At 40.8% G+C, this 15,726-nt stretch overlaps 1 protein-coding gene across 3 annotated transcripts in view; it reads left to right on the top strand.

The window, feature by feature from the left end:
* The window catches only part of cacna1bb (calcium channel, voltage-dependent, N type, alpha 1B subunit, b), a 209,735-nt gene that overhangs the window by 151,354 nt on the left and 42,655 nt on the right, over positions 1-15,726 (top strand). For all 3 annotated transcript variants that reach the window (XM_078270682.1, XM_078270681.1, XM_078270680.1), the window contains 7 exons: positions 780-876; positions 4,888-5,048; positions 5,293-5,430; positions 10,708-10,909; positions 11,461-11,625; positions 13,675-13,785; positions 15,209-15,292. In XM_078270682.1, coding sequence (XP_078126808.1) covers positions 780-876; positions 4,888-5,048; positions 5,293-5,430; positions 10,708-10,909; positions 11,461-11,625; positions 13,675-13,785; positions 15,209-15,292 — 958 coding nt within the window. The remainder of the gene's footprint in view (positions 1-779; positions 877-4,887; positions 5,049-5,292; positions 5,431-10,707; positions 10,910-11,460; positions 11,626-13,674; positions 13,786-15,208; positions 15,293-15,726) is intronic.

Here is a 15,726-nt window from a genome sequence, read left to right as displayed (position 1 = left end):
CAATAGCTGTCATGTTAGTCCTGTTAAGTTAAAAAAGTACTTTAACTTTTTGGGGGTCTTGATGAAAACATTAAGCTGTTAATTTGTTTTAAGCCTTAAAGGTGCTGTAGCTAGGATTGTGAAGATCCAGGACTTAGCCCAAAAATTTGAACATCAACAACTTCTTAGTCCCTTTCCACTAAAGCCCAAAACTGTCTCCTAAGCCCCTCCCCCCCACAAGGGAGAATGCGTGTGCATGAGCAGTGATTGACGCAGTTAGACACCACCCCCGGCCCTGATTGGTGCATCTGAACAGGGAGCTGTGGATTTTTGCAAATCGCACTACAGGCTGTAGGTGGTGCCAGAGGAGACAGATTTTTTTTTAATTACCTGCTTCATGTAGTTCTACTGGAACATAGGGTCAGTTTCAGCAAATATGACTAGTTTTATGTCTTACCTACTGCACCTTTAAGTTCTCTGAGAATCTCTTTTATATCCAAGCAAAATTGGTATTGTAACTGAAATTTCCCTAACCAAATGGATATAGAATAGAAAATGTAATCGAATCAGACCCTTGTTAATCACAATCAAATCGATTCGGAAAATCGATGGCCCTCCTGCTTCTGTGGAATAACATGAACTCACATGCATGTAACTCTACTAACAGAATAAAGGTGTATTTATCTGTGTACACAGTTAACTACAATCTGCTCTTGTTACTCAACGATGGGATGAAAAGGTTTACATGCTTGACGGTGACACCACGTCACCCAGACTAACTCTACTCTCTATCTGCACAGAGGGACGAAAGGCAAGGACATCAACACCATTAAGTCCCTGAGGGTCCTCCGAGTCCTGCGGCCTCTCAAGACCATTAAACGGCTTCCCAAGCTGAAGGTACAGTGATCCAATCTGTAACCCACCCAGTGCATTATAAGAAACGCACGGAGCAGCTGGGGCCACATCCAGCGTCAGTCACACGCTATAATGAGTCAAATGCATTTATAGTATACCAAAGAGGAATGGATATATCTCATTTAAAACAGTCTGGTTTTAAATGATATATAAATATTGTATCTCTAGCTCTCTAATGAAAGGTTTGACCTTTGGGGTGTTCTGTCTATGAGGTTGGAGTCACACATATTGGAAGTAAGTGACTGGAAATTGCTTCCTTTACTGAAGTAGTTCAGTGCAAGGAGGCTCATTGATAGCCTGCATTTCACAGAACATACACTCTTTAAAGGCATACTATGCAATTTTTCCAGTTTCGGTCCCCCTTTAAAAGACACAGATACAAAATGTAGATCCAGTCATGGAGAAACTGTGTTTGGAGCATCAAACACTCATGCTCTAGGCTTGGAACGTGGCTCTGAAAAGTTAGTAGTTGCTCCTTTTGTTTAGAGCATCTGCTGTACGTAGTACGGAATCAAAGCAGTTCTATTGAATTTCAGTGGTCCCCCACAGCCTTTCTAGTCTCATTTCGTCACCTTTCAAGACACGTAAAAACTTCAAAGTTCTTACCTACGTTTTTATTTTAAACAAAATGTGAAAATCTCTTCAGCTTGTGTTAAACACAAACCTTATTTCGGACATCTAACCAAAAACCCATTGGCTTCAAGACGAGGGAACCGCAAGTGCAAAATTGCTAACTTAATTTGCTGGTTTTAGGGATCATTCCTACAGCACTCTTTTGGCATTCAGTTAAATATGAACCATCTTTGATCTAGTGTTTTGTGTTTGCCATTAGGTTTTTAATTTCTCTTATCTTTCTTTGCTTTGCTTTTATCTTTCTTTGCATAAAGTATGTTTCATTTGTGTTCATGTTCAAAATTACTTACTGTACTACTTAAACTGTGCTCAAAAGAGAAAAGTGAGGAAATCTCTGACTTAATGTGAAAAGGCAAAGAAACCTCACCATAAGTGGTCCACGTATTCCCATTCAGTGGATTTACAGAACTTAACGCATTGCACATTTTCAATATCTGAATGTATGTTGAGCTAAGTTTCACAAAGAAACGTTCACATTCATTAATGGAACTTTGTATATCATTTCTGAAATTATTCTGGTTGCATCATTTTTGGATCGTATAAATATTTGACAATCCCAGTGAAAATCCTTTTTGACACAACCACTGGGGGTGCTAAGGTTCGACATTTTGAAATTCTACATAGTGGCTTTGTGATAAATAATCTTATACCTCGTGCGTAGAGTGAAGAATCTGTATTATTGGATTGTGACTCTCATCAAGGCAAGACACTCAACTGTTTCCTCTAATGCAGAAACGAAAGCTTCCCCCTGGTGCTTAAAGGCAGCTGATCATCCAAAAGTAATGAATCTGATAAAAGATGAAAGATCTGATTGGAGTAATAGGAGTGAAATGATTGAGGCAGATCTGAGCTGGCAGACAGACGCTCATCCACAACTGTTCCTGGATACTTGGCCAGAGCGGTTTGACGGACAGGCTGGTAGAGGAGGGGAGATATACTGTATGCTCCATCCTCTCTCTGGAGACAAAAACATTGACGGCAGTCAGTCATGCAGCAGCATATTCATTGGTTAGATTGCATACATGTCAGGATAGATAGACAAGGCACTCCATCTCACAGATAGATCACAGTACAAGCTGACAGAATGAAGTAGCTGGAGAGAGAGAGTGACAGCCAGGAGACACAGAGACAGACTTCATGCAAAGGTGTGTTTTTGTGAGCATTGATTTGGTAGTTTGCAGGACATAAGGCGTCCAGACATCTGGGTTAAACCTGAGCTGAATTTGGGTGAGCTTTTAGAAATCTAGGTTAGTTATACCCATTTATTTCAACAGCAGTTAACTTACTCTGCTAAATTTGATAAACAATGTTCAGAACACCTTTGTACTACTAATTTGACATTTCGGGAAAATGTGCTACTTTTGCTTTCTTGCCGAGTGTTCGATAAAAAGGTTAATACTACTCTTGTATCAGTCTGATAAATATAAAGATACAATGAAGAGATGATTAGCTTAGCTTAGCATTAACATTGGAAGCAGGGGTAGACAGCTAGCCTGGCTCTGTCCAAAAGTAAGATAAATCCACCTATCATCCTGTCAAAAAGCTATATTGTGTTTATTTCTATGCAAGATTTTCCTAAAACACTATGTATAAACTACAAACCCCAATTCCAATGAAGTTGGGACGTTGTAAAACGTAAATAAAAAAAATCCTGTTCAACCTATATTCAATTGAATACACTACAAAGACAAGATATTTAATGTTCAAACTGATAAACTTTATTGTTTTTTTGCAAATATTCACTCATTTTGATTTGATGCCTGTAACACGTTCCAAAAAAACTGGGACAGGGGCATGTTTACCACTGTGTTACATCACCTTTCCTTTTAACAACACTCTTAGTGTTTGGGAACACTTATTTTTGAAGCTTTGTAGGTGGAATTCTTTCCCATTCTTGCTTGATGTACGACTTCAGTTGCTCAACAGTCCTGGGTCTGTGTTGTCGTATTTTGCGCTTCATAATGCGCCACACATATTCAATGGGAGACAGGTCTGGACTGCAGGCAGGCCAGTCTAGTACCCGCACTCTTTTATTATGAAGCCACACTGTTGTAACATGTTTGAATGTAGCTTAGCATCATCTTGCTGAAATTAGCAGGGATGTCCCTGAGAAAGACTTTGCTTGGATGGCAGCATATGTTGCTCCAAAATCTGTATGTACCTTTCAGCATTAATGGTGCCTTCACAGATGTGCAAGTTACCCATGCCATGGGCACTAACACCCCCCCATACCATCACAGATGCTGGCTTTTGAACTTAACAATCTGGATGGTCCTTTTCCTCTTTGGCCCGGAGGACATGACGTCCATGATTTCCAAAAACAATTTGAAATGTGGACTTGTCAGACCACAGCACACTTTTCCACTTTGCATCAGTCCATCTCAGATGAGCTCAGGTCCAGAGAAGGCGGCGGCGTTTCTGGGTGTTGTTGATAAATGGCTTTCGCTTTGCATGGTAGAGTTTTAACTTGCACTTGTAGCTGTAGCGACGAACTGTGTTAACTGACAATGGTTTTCCAAAGTGTTCCTTAGTCCACGTGGTAATATCCTTTTATATAATAATGTCGGAGTTTAATGCAGTGCCGCCTGAGGGATCGTTGGTCACAGGCATTCAATATTTGTTTTCAGCCTTGCCGTTTACGTGCAGAGATTTCTCCAGATCTTCTGGATCTTTTGATGATGTTATGGACTGTGGATGATGAAATCCCTAAATTTCTTGCAATTGTACGTTGAGAAACATTGTTATTAAACTGTTGGACTATTTGCTCACACAGTTGTTCACAAAGTGGTGAACCTTGTCCCAACTTCATTGGAATGGGGTTTGTAATACACTGATAATCCCTTATCAATCATCACTTCTGACTTCTGACTAGAAGCGTGTGGTGGTGCCTGTATCTGCAGAGACCCTACTCTATCCAAAGGTCTGTCTGGATTTAGTGGGATATTTGTTGTACAATGACAATAAATGAACCTTGAACCTTGTACAGTTTAAAGTATAAATTATTACATGAATATTAAATAAATACAGTTTGAAGCAGAAATAATCAAAAACCTAGTTTAGGCTACTTGTTCTATTCAAATAAATGAAATCCCTTTGCTTGTAAATATCTCCTCGTATTCCTTTTATGAAAGAAAAACACATTTTGTATTATTTGATACAATTTCATTATGCGCTCCTAAATTTTTCTACTTACGAGCACATGTGCTCCTTTGGAAAAAAAGTTAGCGTTGAGCACTAGTTATGTTTACGCTTCCTAAGAGTGGAGAGAATGAAGATCAATGCAGCACCTTACATTTATTGATTTGTGTGTGTGTGTGTGTGTGTGTGTGTGTGTGTGTGTGTGTGTGTGTGTTTTTTCAGGCGGTGTTCGACTGCGTTGTGAACTCTCTGAAGAATGTTCTTAACATCCTCATCGTCTACATGCTCTTCATGTTCATCTTCGCTGTTATCGCCGTGCAGCTCTTTAAGGGTAAATTCTTCTACTGCACCGACGAGTCCAAGGGTCTGGAGAAAGACTGCAGGTACATAACCCAAACTTTTCTCCATGCCTGAATGTCTTCTGAATGAAACCACATTTTATTAGGTAACTGACTTATTTAGACTCCTCTACATTCAGCCATGGTGTTTGCCATTTTCTAACATATGCTTTTATACTGAAATTCTCTTCTCTTCTTTTATGATGATGTAGTTTAGTCTCTTTCTCCTCTTTTGATTACATCTCTTCTCCCGTGACTGTCTCTCCTCCCGTCTCTCTCTCTCTCTCAGGGGTCAGTTTCTGGACTACGACAGGGATGACGTGGCAGCTCAGCCCAGAGAGTGGAGGAAGTACGAGTTTCACTACGATAACGTCCTCTGGGCCTTCCTTACGCTCTTCACTGTGTCCACCGGGGAGGGATGGCCACTGTAAGTCAGAACAACCTCCATATCACTTTATTTGTGTTGCACCTCACACAAGCAACTTTAAGTCAGCTTAAACAGTGGTTTACTAAGGTGAATATAAAAATGATGAAAACAGATGTATAGATAAATAGATATAGATTAATAGATGGAGGGAATACATTGGTTTAAAAAAGAAAAGATGGCGACAGTACATTATTCTTTTTTTAATATAATAATTTCCTTCAGTAACTTGCAGTGAAATGAGTGCACCTGGAGGCCGGTAGTACAGCGCAGATTAAACCCAACTGATTTCTCCCAGGCTTAATTACTGTGCGTTCTCTAAAGCTGCAATCGAGGCTTATTGCATAGATGTCCTCAGTCTGCCATTCCGTGCAGGAGCTAAAGTACTTCAGGCAGATTTATTCATCATCATCATCATCATCATCTCTGTCAAGGACTGTTGATGCCTGTTTGCTTATTTCATTAGATATATTTACCTGACGATGCAAATTAAATTGTTAAACTGACTAAGCTTGTCATGATGTTCTAAAAATCACACACTCCTAAACAAGCAGTGACAGCACAACATGAGTTGGGATACATAAGAACTACATATGATATTTCAAAAGTTACAACTCTGTTACCTTTCTTTAATGAAAGTCAAGCATGCTAGAAACAGAGGTAATATGTTGATAAGTCAACTAACAAACAGCTAAACCTAAAATTGGACAGATACATAGATACTCAATAAAAGAAACAAGAACAAAATTACCTGTTGGGGTGGGGCTGAGTGGAGTTGATGTGACTGGACATGATTGATACCAGCTCCTAAAACACTGACTGAGAATTTATGATTATAGAGTCCTTCTAATCTCAACTCTGTTTTCAGTTGTGCAGCTAGGGGTAAAAAAGCACCAGATAGATAGATAGATAGATATATATATATATATATAGAGAGATATATATATATATATATATATATATATATATATATATATATATATATCTCATATTATATATATATATATATATATATATATATCTCATATTATATATATATAGAGCAAGATCCTGTTAGTTTGTTTGCTGCTTTCATGGCTGTACTGACGTTACAGCTGTAGCACGCGCTGGGTTTACGTTTTTACAGGTATATCTGGCAACCCGGCCTGGCTGACAAACTGGGCAGTTGATAACAACACACAGGCCAAAACACAAACAGAAATTCTGTCACGGAACGGAAATTTCAAAAGGAGAAAATACTGGCATTAGCATTGCTGTCAGAAAAGATAGAATTTCAACTTAGGGACCGTTCGGTATTTATGGAATGGACCACCGGAGGAAAATAGGGGAGGGTCATGTCTTTTTATTCTTTGCTGAGGGGAGGGTCATCCAACATTTTTCAGTCCGGGGGTCACCCAACTTTTGTATTCATGAAACAGCAACATTTCAAAGTGGCTTGTTTGGTGCATATTTTTCCATGTAGCTCTTAGTCTCGGCTCTCCTTCGCTACCAGATGGGTCTGACCCATGAGTTTGCTGGGGGGCAGGTGGAGCTGCTATTGTATAAATATCTTAAATAACACAAAACAACTAACTGGTGGTAGGTAATACATCTGATTTCATATACTGCTTTAGTAAAAAAAATATTACCTGGCTGACGATGGGAGCAGCAGGACGCAAAAAACGAAAGTTACTGTTGCACTAGTCTGGACATCTTACCGTGCCAAGGTTACAATAAAGGTTTCTTAAATGCAACATTTGATGTCAGCTTACTAATTGATTGCGGGTTTTGTGTAGATTTTTTTATACGTTTATTCCACTTTGTTTAAACGGCGAAGTGGAGGAAGCCTAGTGGCGAGTCCATAGCAACCAGTTTGTGTGTTGAATGTTACCCAGAGTGCCTTGCTGAATGGTCTCAATGTTTTATTGTTTTATTTCATGTGAATACTAGTTTACTAGAGGAGTAACTTAGTATTTGAAGTAATGCAGTAATGCAGGAAGTGTGCGCTCTGTAGCGGCTAAATACAACCAGCAAATGCTGCTCGGATTTTATCGTTCTATCGCACTATAGACTATTGGTATGCTTTTTTTTTATTGGGGCATTTTAGGCCTTTAATTTCACAGGACAGATGAAGACATGAAAGGGGAGAGAGAGGGGGGGAATGAGCATGCAGCAAAGGGCCACAGGTCATAGTCGAACCCGCGGCCCCTGCGTCGAGGAGTAAACCTCTATATATGTGCGCCTGCTCTACCAACTGAGCTAACCCGGCCACACACTATAGACTGTTTACGTTACAGTGCTTTTAGTTTAAAATACTTCTATTTTAGATATATAACGGTCTATTGGTGAAGTAGCATTGATCACTTTGAGGGGGGGATACATTTAGTCCCCACCGGGGATACAAATAATTCAGCAGAGGCAGGGATATGTAGACCAGAAAGGGAAAATCCCACGCATCCCCCCCCCGGCAAATCGCACCCTGTAACCAATATAGCCCTCCTCCTGCAGCTCTCCCCTCTCTGTCTTAAGCCCCTCCCACTAGACAAGCATGGGTATATGCACGCGCTTCATACAGTAACCTGCACGAGTAGTAGTCATTCATTTCAATCATCCAGATAGTGATTGTGATCTCGATGCAGTTCTTTGAGTATGACCGTCCTGTTTTCTTTGTAAAGACTTAACGACATTTTCTCTCCATGTCTGAAACCCTTCGTTGATATCATTTTATTGCGTTTATTGGCAGACTCTCTTTTAAACTCTTTTTGAGAAGTCCATCTTCCTTTTTTGGGTTGCTTTGTAGTGTAGGATAGCAACTTTTTCTGTTTCGATTGAATCAGCCATTTACCATCCAAAGGGATGTGCATGCCTATCTGCATCTGCATTTGTAGAACAGCCAATAGGATGGCTAAGGTCTCCCGTCACAGGCTAGAAAACTGAGCCAAGATGAGGTGCAGAGGTCTACTTTTCTCTGTCATCTTGAATTACAATATGCTGATAGGTTATATAATAAAAAATAATGCTGCAATCATGTCATGTGGGTTGGGCGGTAGAGACGGGAAAGATTCTCACGTTTGTGTGTCATGGTTACAATAATAAATACGTGGTTAAGGTTAGGTATTAATCGTGGTCATGCTTTCCAAAAGACACCAAAAAAACAAAGTTGACTCATTATTGGAAACAAGCAGCAGTCTCGTGTGTAAAAGACAGACCTCCCTCTGTGGACCTTGTCGCTCCATAACAACGTCTCCCTACTTCCTCCTTTGATTAACTTCTACAGCCTCCAGAGGGCTTTGTCACTTAAAAGTAATGATACATTTTAGGATACTTGCTGAAAAGACTGATGTTGTCGTTATTCTTGGGAGAACAGTTTTTCATCATCATTTGTAGGGTACTTTTTAAAAGTAACAAAGTAAAGGTACTTTATTGTCACATACACATACATGTAGCAAAATTCATTCTCTGCATTTAACCCATCCCTCAAGGGAGCAGTGGGCAGCCATTTACAGCGCCCGGGGACCAACTAAGGGGGTAAGCTTCGCTTCAGAGCTTGAACCTCCTATGGCGCCATTTTGATGCTACAAAGCGATCACCTGACGTTAGCATTCCATTGACTGCCATTCATTTTGACGTCACTTTGACAGCGAAATAACTTTACATTTGAAGCGTTTAAAGACTTTATTTGTACATTGTTTATTTCTAAAGAAACACGACAATGTCTAAAAGGCTCCATTACCTTGTATCTCACGTTATGGCTCCGTAGCAGACGTTTTTGTAAAAATAGGTTAACGATTGTGTCATAATCACGTGACTTACTGACGCATAGTAGAGGAATTACCGTATAGTACAGGAGAAGCTCGCAGGTAGTTTCGACTCACATTAGCTGTTTAAGTTTAATTACTAATGTTAACTAGCATTTTAGTTAGCAATAATTAGCCTGTGCCCATGTTATCTCCTTACATATACCTACGCTCTCCATCTCTGCAAGATTGGGAATGATTGAGATTTATCTTGGCACAGCTACCAGAAGACTTACAACTTTCAGACAGGTTGCTCACGTCACATTTACAACTTCTCTCTCAGTTGGAGGCTGCGCAGTAACACTCACCGGAAAAGTGCTTCTAATATCCTTCACTGGTCTCCGTCCAGAGCAACGGGAACTGTTGGTCCATTCTTATATACTGTCTATGGGACTAACTCCAGATCTGAGCCAGTGCCTTGATCAAGGGCACTGACTGGAGAACCTAGTACATGTTTTTTTGATGGTGGGGGAAACCGGAGCACCTGGAGGTGAACGTGGAAACGCAAACATGGGGAGAACATACAAACTCCACACAGGCTGGATTCAAACCCAGAACCTTCTTGCTGTGAGGCCATAGTGCTAACCATTGGGCCACCATGCTGCTAGAAGTGCTTTGCACATAGCCACACATTATACACCAACTTATAGAAAGTGTGAAGACCAGGCTCAACAAGTAAGTCGCAGAACTGTCGAGCACTTCCTGATTTCACAGCAGAGGAGTCGGGAGCCCTCATTAACTTACGGACACACCTGCAATAATTGGTGGGCCGGCAACTGCACCGCCTTATCCTCTGTTGAAGGCACACAGGCTCCAGACTGTGTCTTGACTCATTCATTGGTTTATAAATAGAAAATGTACAGGCTGGCTGATTGGATATTTTGGGATAAGTTCCCTGGATATTTCCAGACAGTTTGATTTCATTCATCAAGCTGGCTTGATTCCACTTCCAGGATTTATTTTAGCGATTTTCAGGTTAAAGTGGGGTAAAGGTAGAGGTGAGCTGATTTGCTGGTTTTCTTCAGGTAAAAGTCATCTCACATTTTAAAGCTCTAATAGGCAGATTAGGAGAGCCTGGATCACTCTGAAATGATTTATTGTGTAGTCGATTTGAAAAAAAAAGACCAGTACTAAAATGATAATCTATTCATCCTTTGAGTCATTTCTCAAGCAAAAATGCCGAACATTCGATGGTTACAAGTTTTCAAATGTGAGAATTTAAGGCTTTTCTTGGTCTTACTTTATAGTAAATTTAATATTTTTCTTGTGTTTTGGATTTGTTATTTGAAAATGTCACCTTGTGATCTGTAATGAAAATAATCATTTCAGTCCTACTTTGAAAAATCTGCGGAAATTCGTTGAAATATTCTGACAAGGTTGAGGGCCTGAATTCATTGAACCTCTATAGATATTTTACAAGCCATTACTCAGAGCCTTACAGCCTGCTGTGAGTTCTACATGGCACTTTGAATCTCTTGTCAATTCATCTTTTCCTTCTTTTCAGGGTCCTGAAGCACTCCGTGGACGCCACTTATGAGGACGAGGGCCCCAGCCCAGGCTTCCGCATGGAGACATCCATCTTTTATGTGGTCTATTTCGTGGTGTTCCCCTTCTTCTTTGTCAACATATTTGTGGCTTTGATCATCATCACCTTCCAGGAGCAGGGAGACAAGGCCATGTCAGAGTGCAGCCTGGAGAAGAATGAGGTGTGAGAGTGGTGGAAAGTGATGCATTATGTTGTTGTTTTTTTCTCCTGGAAAACAATTACTTCCCTCTCCCCTAAATGAAAGAACACAAGCTGATTATTTCTGAAGAAGCACTAGTTTCTAAAAATGTTTGTCTCTTGCATCACAAATGTTGTCTTCATTAGAAATCAGAGCACATGCTTATCCACTTCTGAACATCACTTCCAGGCACATTGTGTCTAACATGGCTTACAATTCCCTCAAACAGAACAAAGCACTAAAGAAGAAAGCAGTGGGGTTTATCTTCTCCACTCTTGTCATCTCCAATCCACACAGACTTTAACGCCACGCTGTGTTTTCTCTTTAATGTATCAGTGAGCCTCAATTTGTAGTCTCATCTTTTTATATTAAGAAACACTTATAAAATCCTCCTGTGGCATGGCAGCTGTCTTTCATGTTTTTAAATTAGATTGTTCCAGCACTTTTCCTTTCTATGGTGCACGGTGTGAAGTTCCCGTATCAGAGAAGATTCATACACAGTTTGTTTTTGTTTTTGTCTTGTCATCAAACAGAGGGCATGTATTGACTTTGCCATCAACGCCAAGCCGCTGACGAGATACATGCCAGAGAACAAGCAGTCCTTCCAGTACAAGATGTGGAAGTTTGTGGTGTCGTCGCCGTTCGAGTATGCCATCATGACTTTAATCGCCCTCAACACAGTCGTGCTGATGATGAAGGTCAGTGATTCCTCCTGCTAGTGATTTAAAGCGCCAATTCCTCTCAAATCCCTCTCAGACAGAAAAGTGATACTTCAGTTCCCAATATGATGCAGCAAACTGTTGTATAATTTAAGAAGATTGCAGAAGCAGAGGCAGTTCCCATGAATCTGTAGCATTTTAATAATTTAGCTCTTAAGGCAGAGATGCAATTACAAAAACAATAGCTGGTCTGGCTTTGGGACATGGTCAACAATGAAATATCAAACGCCATCACCATTGCACCACTGCGACACTTCTGCCAAACAGTGCTTGCTGCTATCAGAGAGAAGTGCTTGTGTCTTGGCAATTTCTTTATTCATCTACTCAGAAGAGAAAATCTCTGAGGGAATGGAACAGCCAGTTTGGGTATTAATGCAGGCTGGTGCCAGAGAGGAGCTCTGTTCGCCCGGTGCTTGTCCAATTGTACCCACATTTGTTTCTCACACTTCAAATTTGAGTAACATTTCAGTCCCTCATGCACATTTTGTCAAAGGAAGCAGTGGCAGGATTCTATTTCGCACAAGAACCGCCGCAGCTCTCTAACTCCAGATTTCCACTGAATGCAGAACGTCTGAGGACCGGCTCCGCTGCGGAACAGCTCCGTGCTCCGCCATTCGTCAATACCCACTAGGTCCGGATTTGTTGCGGCACGGCTGCGGCCATGACTGACAGCTGTAGTCACGAGGACCCACAATATCTCGCGAATTCACGTAGAATAGAACCACAAAAAAAACAACAGTTAGTTTCCATCCAGAGGAGTAGAGGGGAAACAACTCTGTGCTGTGTTTTCAAGGTGTAGTGCAGGGAAATATGATCCGCCGTGAGCACGGTGTATTTTATTTAGAAAATTAACCGGATGTTTATTTTGTTTCTGTGCTCGACTTCCTGTCCCGCACTATCTGCCGTGTGCTGAATTGCTGCGGAGCTCTCCGGCGTCCGGCAAAAATAGAAGGTCTGCGTATCTGCTCCGGAGGAGTTGGGACGCAGTCGGAACGCAACCGTTCTGCAGTCAGTGGAAATACACACATTGACTTTAATGGAAACCTATTGACTCCGCCGCCGTTCCGGAGCCGTTCAGCAGCCATTCCGCATCCGGTGGAAATTGGGGGTTACAGTAGCTCATATTTGCAGTAGAGTCATGCAAAAGGCCAAATACACCACACACAGCCAGCCGCTCCCAGCAGCAAACGCACACAGCTTCACACAATATTAAACATTTCACACAAAATAATGTAGTCATATCTGTAGTGACTTTCAACAAAACTAATATAGGCCTGTGTAAATACAAATATGTCCAGTGCGCTGTGTAACTTTGGATTCGGCGATCCATTTTGTGTTGCATGTTTGTGTGCTGCTGTGGTTCCCTGTGTGTGTGTGTGTGTGTGTAACAAGCATAGTGTGTGCGCGCGCCGTGCACGAGCCTAGGCGCATTTTACTAATTTGCTGTTAAAATAACAATGAAATGCTGCGCTATTGACCTTAGACCAAGTTTTTTTGGTCAATGGCGCGATCACTTTCCGCTGCCTCAAGATAGCAATACGCCAAGAATGCACCTGAACACACCTCCCTGTAAGACCAGCACACCCATGGGCGCAAAGATGGGCGCAGGTGCATTTGCTATTTAAACGACGTGGGTGCTGGATGGGAAATTGACAATTGCGTCGGTCTTAAACTAGCAAAGACACTTGCGTCAGGTTTTGCGCTGCGCCGGGTGCAAGATAGGGCTCTTTTGGTCTAAGGCCGGCATAACATAAACACAAACAGGCACAGATCATTTTAGTGTCACAATCAACTGCCATTACTACAGTGGCAAGACACAGTGCCTACTGATACTATATTAAAATGTATACGTGTACTTGCCAGAGTGCGTCTGAGCAATCAAATATAATTGGTCTGGAGTGCTTCTTGCTTTGCATTTATAGTTTTCAGTATCATAAAGCTATCTGAACAGTACACAGGGGTAAAGAATGCAGCTTTTACACTCTACTGCCAGCTATATTAAGTGTATGCTTTGACTTCTGTCCACAGTTCTACGGAGCCCCAGACCTGTACGAGTCCATGCTGAAATACTTAAACATTGTCTTCACAGCCCTCTTCACACTGGAGTGCATCCTCAAGATTATTGCCTTCGGTCCACTGGTGAGACCATATGCTGCGTGTACTCATCAAGCACTCTTCAATTATTCACTGTTATATTGTGTTTCTGTTTACACGCATGAGGGGTAATCTCTCTTTGGATATGCAAATCAGCCAGAAGAATGAGACTGAGGGTGACTTCTGCATCAAGCTGCTCTTACTGTGCTTTTAGTGCTCAGTTAATTAAATGTTGTCCTTGTGAATGCTTAGTATTTAGAGACTAACCGGGTATTTCTAATTAAGAAACCGAGACATTTGTTACACTTGGATGTTTGAAGGATGTTATTTTGTTTGGGCTAAGGTGCATACAGTAAAATGTGTAGCATAGGATAACAAAACAGTCAAAGTAAAAGGTGTGAGAGCTCAAATTCCGGAATGAGGAGGGTGAACTGGTAAGAAAAAGAAGGGATGATTGGTAGCAGGGGGTGCGCAAAAAGAATAAATCTTTTCCCAACATGGGGCCGTCTGGCCCGCAGCGAGACGTTTTATCTCTTCGTTCCATTTACCAGGCCCATTTATTAAATGGCTTTTCTCACACACCACTTGCCTCCACCTGTTTAGCTGTTAAGCCCAGACGAATGACCTCACATCTGCTGGTATAAACACTCGGCTGCTGCATCTCTTCAGACTGCAGCTGCAGGGCCTGGCAGCAGCCTCTGCCCTCAGGAGCTGGATGATTGACCAGTCTGAGGCCAACCAGGCTGCAGGCAGCAGCTCAGCAGTTTATGCTGTGTGTGTGTGTGTGTGTGTGTGTGTGTGTGTGTGTGTGTGTGTGTGTGTGTGTGTGTGTGTGTGTGGTTTTCTTCAATATTTGTGAAAAAGTTTTACACACCCCTGCAACTTTTTGCATATGCATCAAATATTCATTTTATTGGCTTTCTAACTGAATCTATATAAAATGTATACAAAACTGAAATATGGTGATTTGAAATAAAGCCTGGGGACCTGTTTATATCGTATGAAAAATGTCTATTAAAATATAAATGGGTTAGGAAGGTTTAAAAAGAGACATTTAGTCAGGTAATTGATATATTGATCGGGTAAAAGAGAGAGAGAATTAATTGACAACTATTTTGATTATCAATTAATCATTGAGGTAATTTTTTTAAAATAAAAATTATTAATATCATTGTAAACTGAATATCTTCAGTTATCTTCTGAATATCGGATTTTGGACTGTTGGTTGGACAAAAGAAAGCTTTTGAAGATGTCCCATTGGGCATTGTTCACTATTTTCGGATATTTTATACACCTAACATTAATTTGATTAATCAAAAATCACAGCAAAACAATAGTCGCAGCCCTAGTTTGAACAGTTTTCCCACTCTGTTTCATCATATAGAGTATGAAAACACCCAGAATTGTACCATAGTTTGAATGAACTCTCTCAGTCCAGCCTGATCTGTCTATGCTCTTTGTCTTTTAGAACTACCTGAAAGCAGCCTGGAATGTGTTTGACTTTGTGACTGTGCTGGGAAGCATCACAGACATCTTGGTCACAGAGATTAAGGTAAGAGCTGCAGCGAGCATGGGCTCCGCTTGAGTGCCATTACACCAGTCTCTTATAAGGCACTTTGTACATGAGTATCAGGATTCAGTGCATGCTCACAGCTGCTGCAGCATGCTGTGATACAGGAAGTAGATTTGGTCCATTAGTTTACCTATATACGGAATATCATTTACATTAGATTAGCAAGTAATGGCTATTTTCATTCTGTTTGTCTCCATAAGTGTTTGGATTGCTTGATTAATTATTGTCTATAAAATTGTGAAAAATGCCCATCACAAGTTGTGAAAGCCCAAGGTGATATCTTCATATATATATATATATATATATATATATATATATATATATATATATATTTTATCAACAGTTTAAAACCCAAAGGTTTTCAATTCACAATGTTGTAAAAACAAGAAAAGCAGCAAAACGTCACCATTGAC

This window comes from Sander vitreus, chromosome 16, assembly GCF_031162955.1.
Source record: "Sander vitreus isolate 19-12246 chromosome 16, sanVit1, whole genome shotgun sequence".
NCBI classification, from domain to species: domain Eukaryota; kingdom Metazoa; phylum Chordata; class Actinopteri; order Perciformes; family Percidae; genus Sander; species Sander vitreus.
This window is presented reverse-complemented; position numbering and strand designations above follow the sequence as displayed.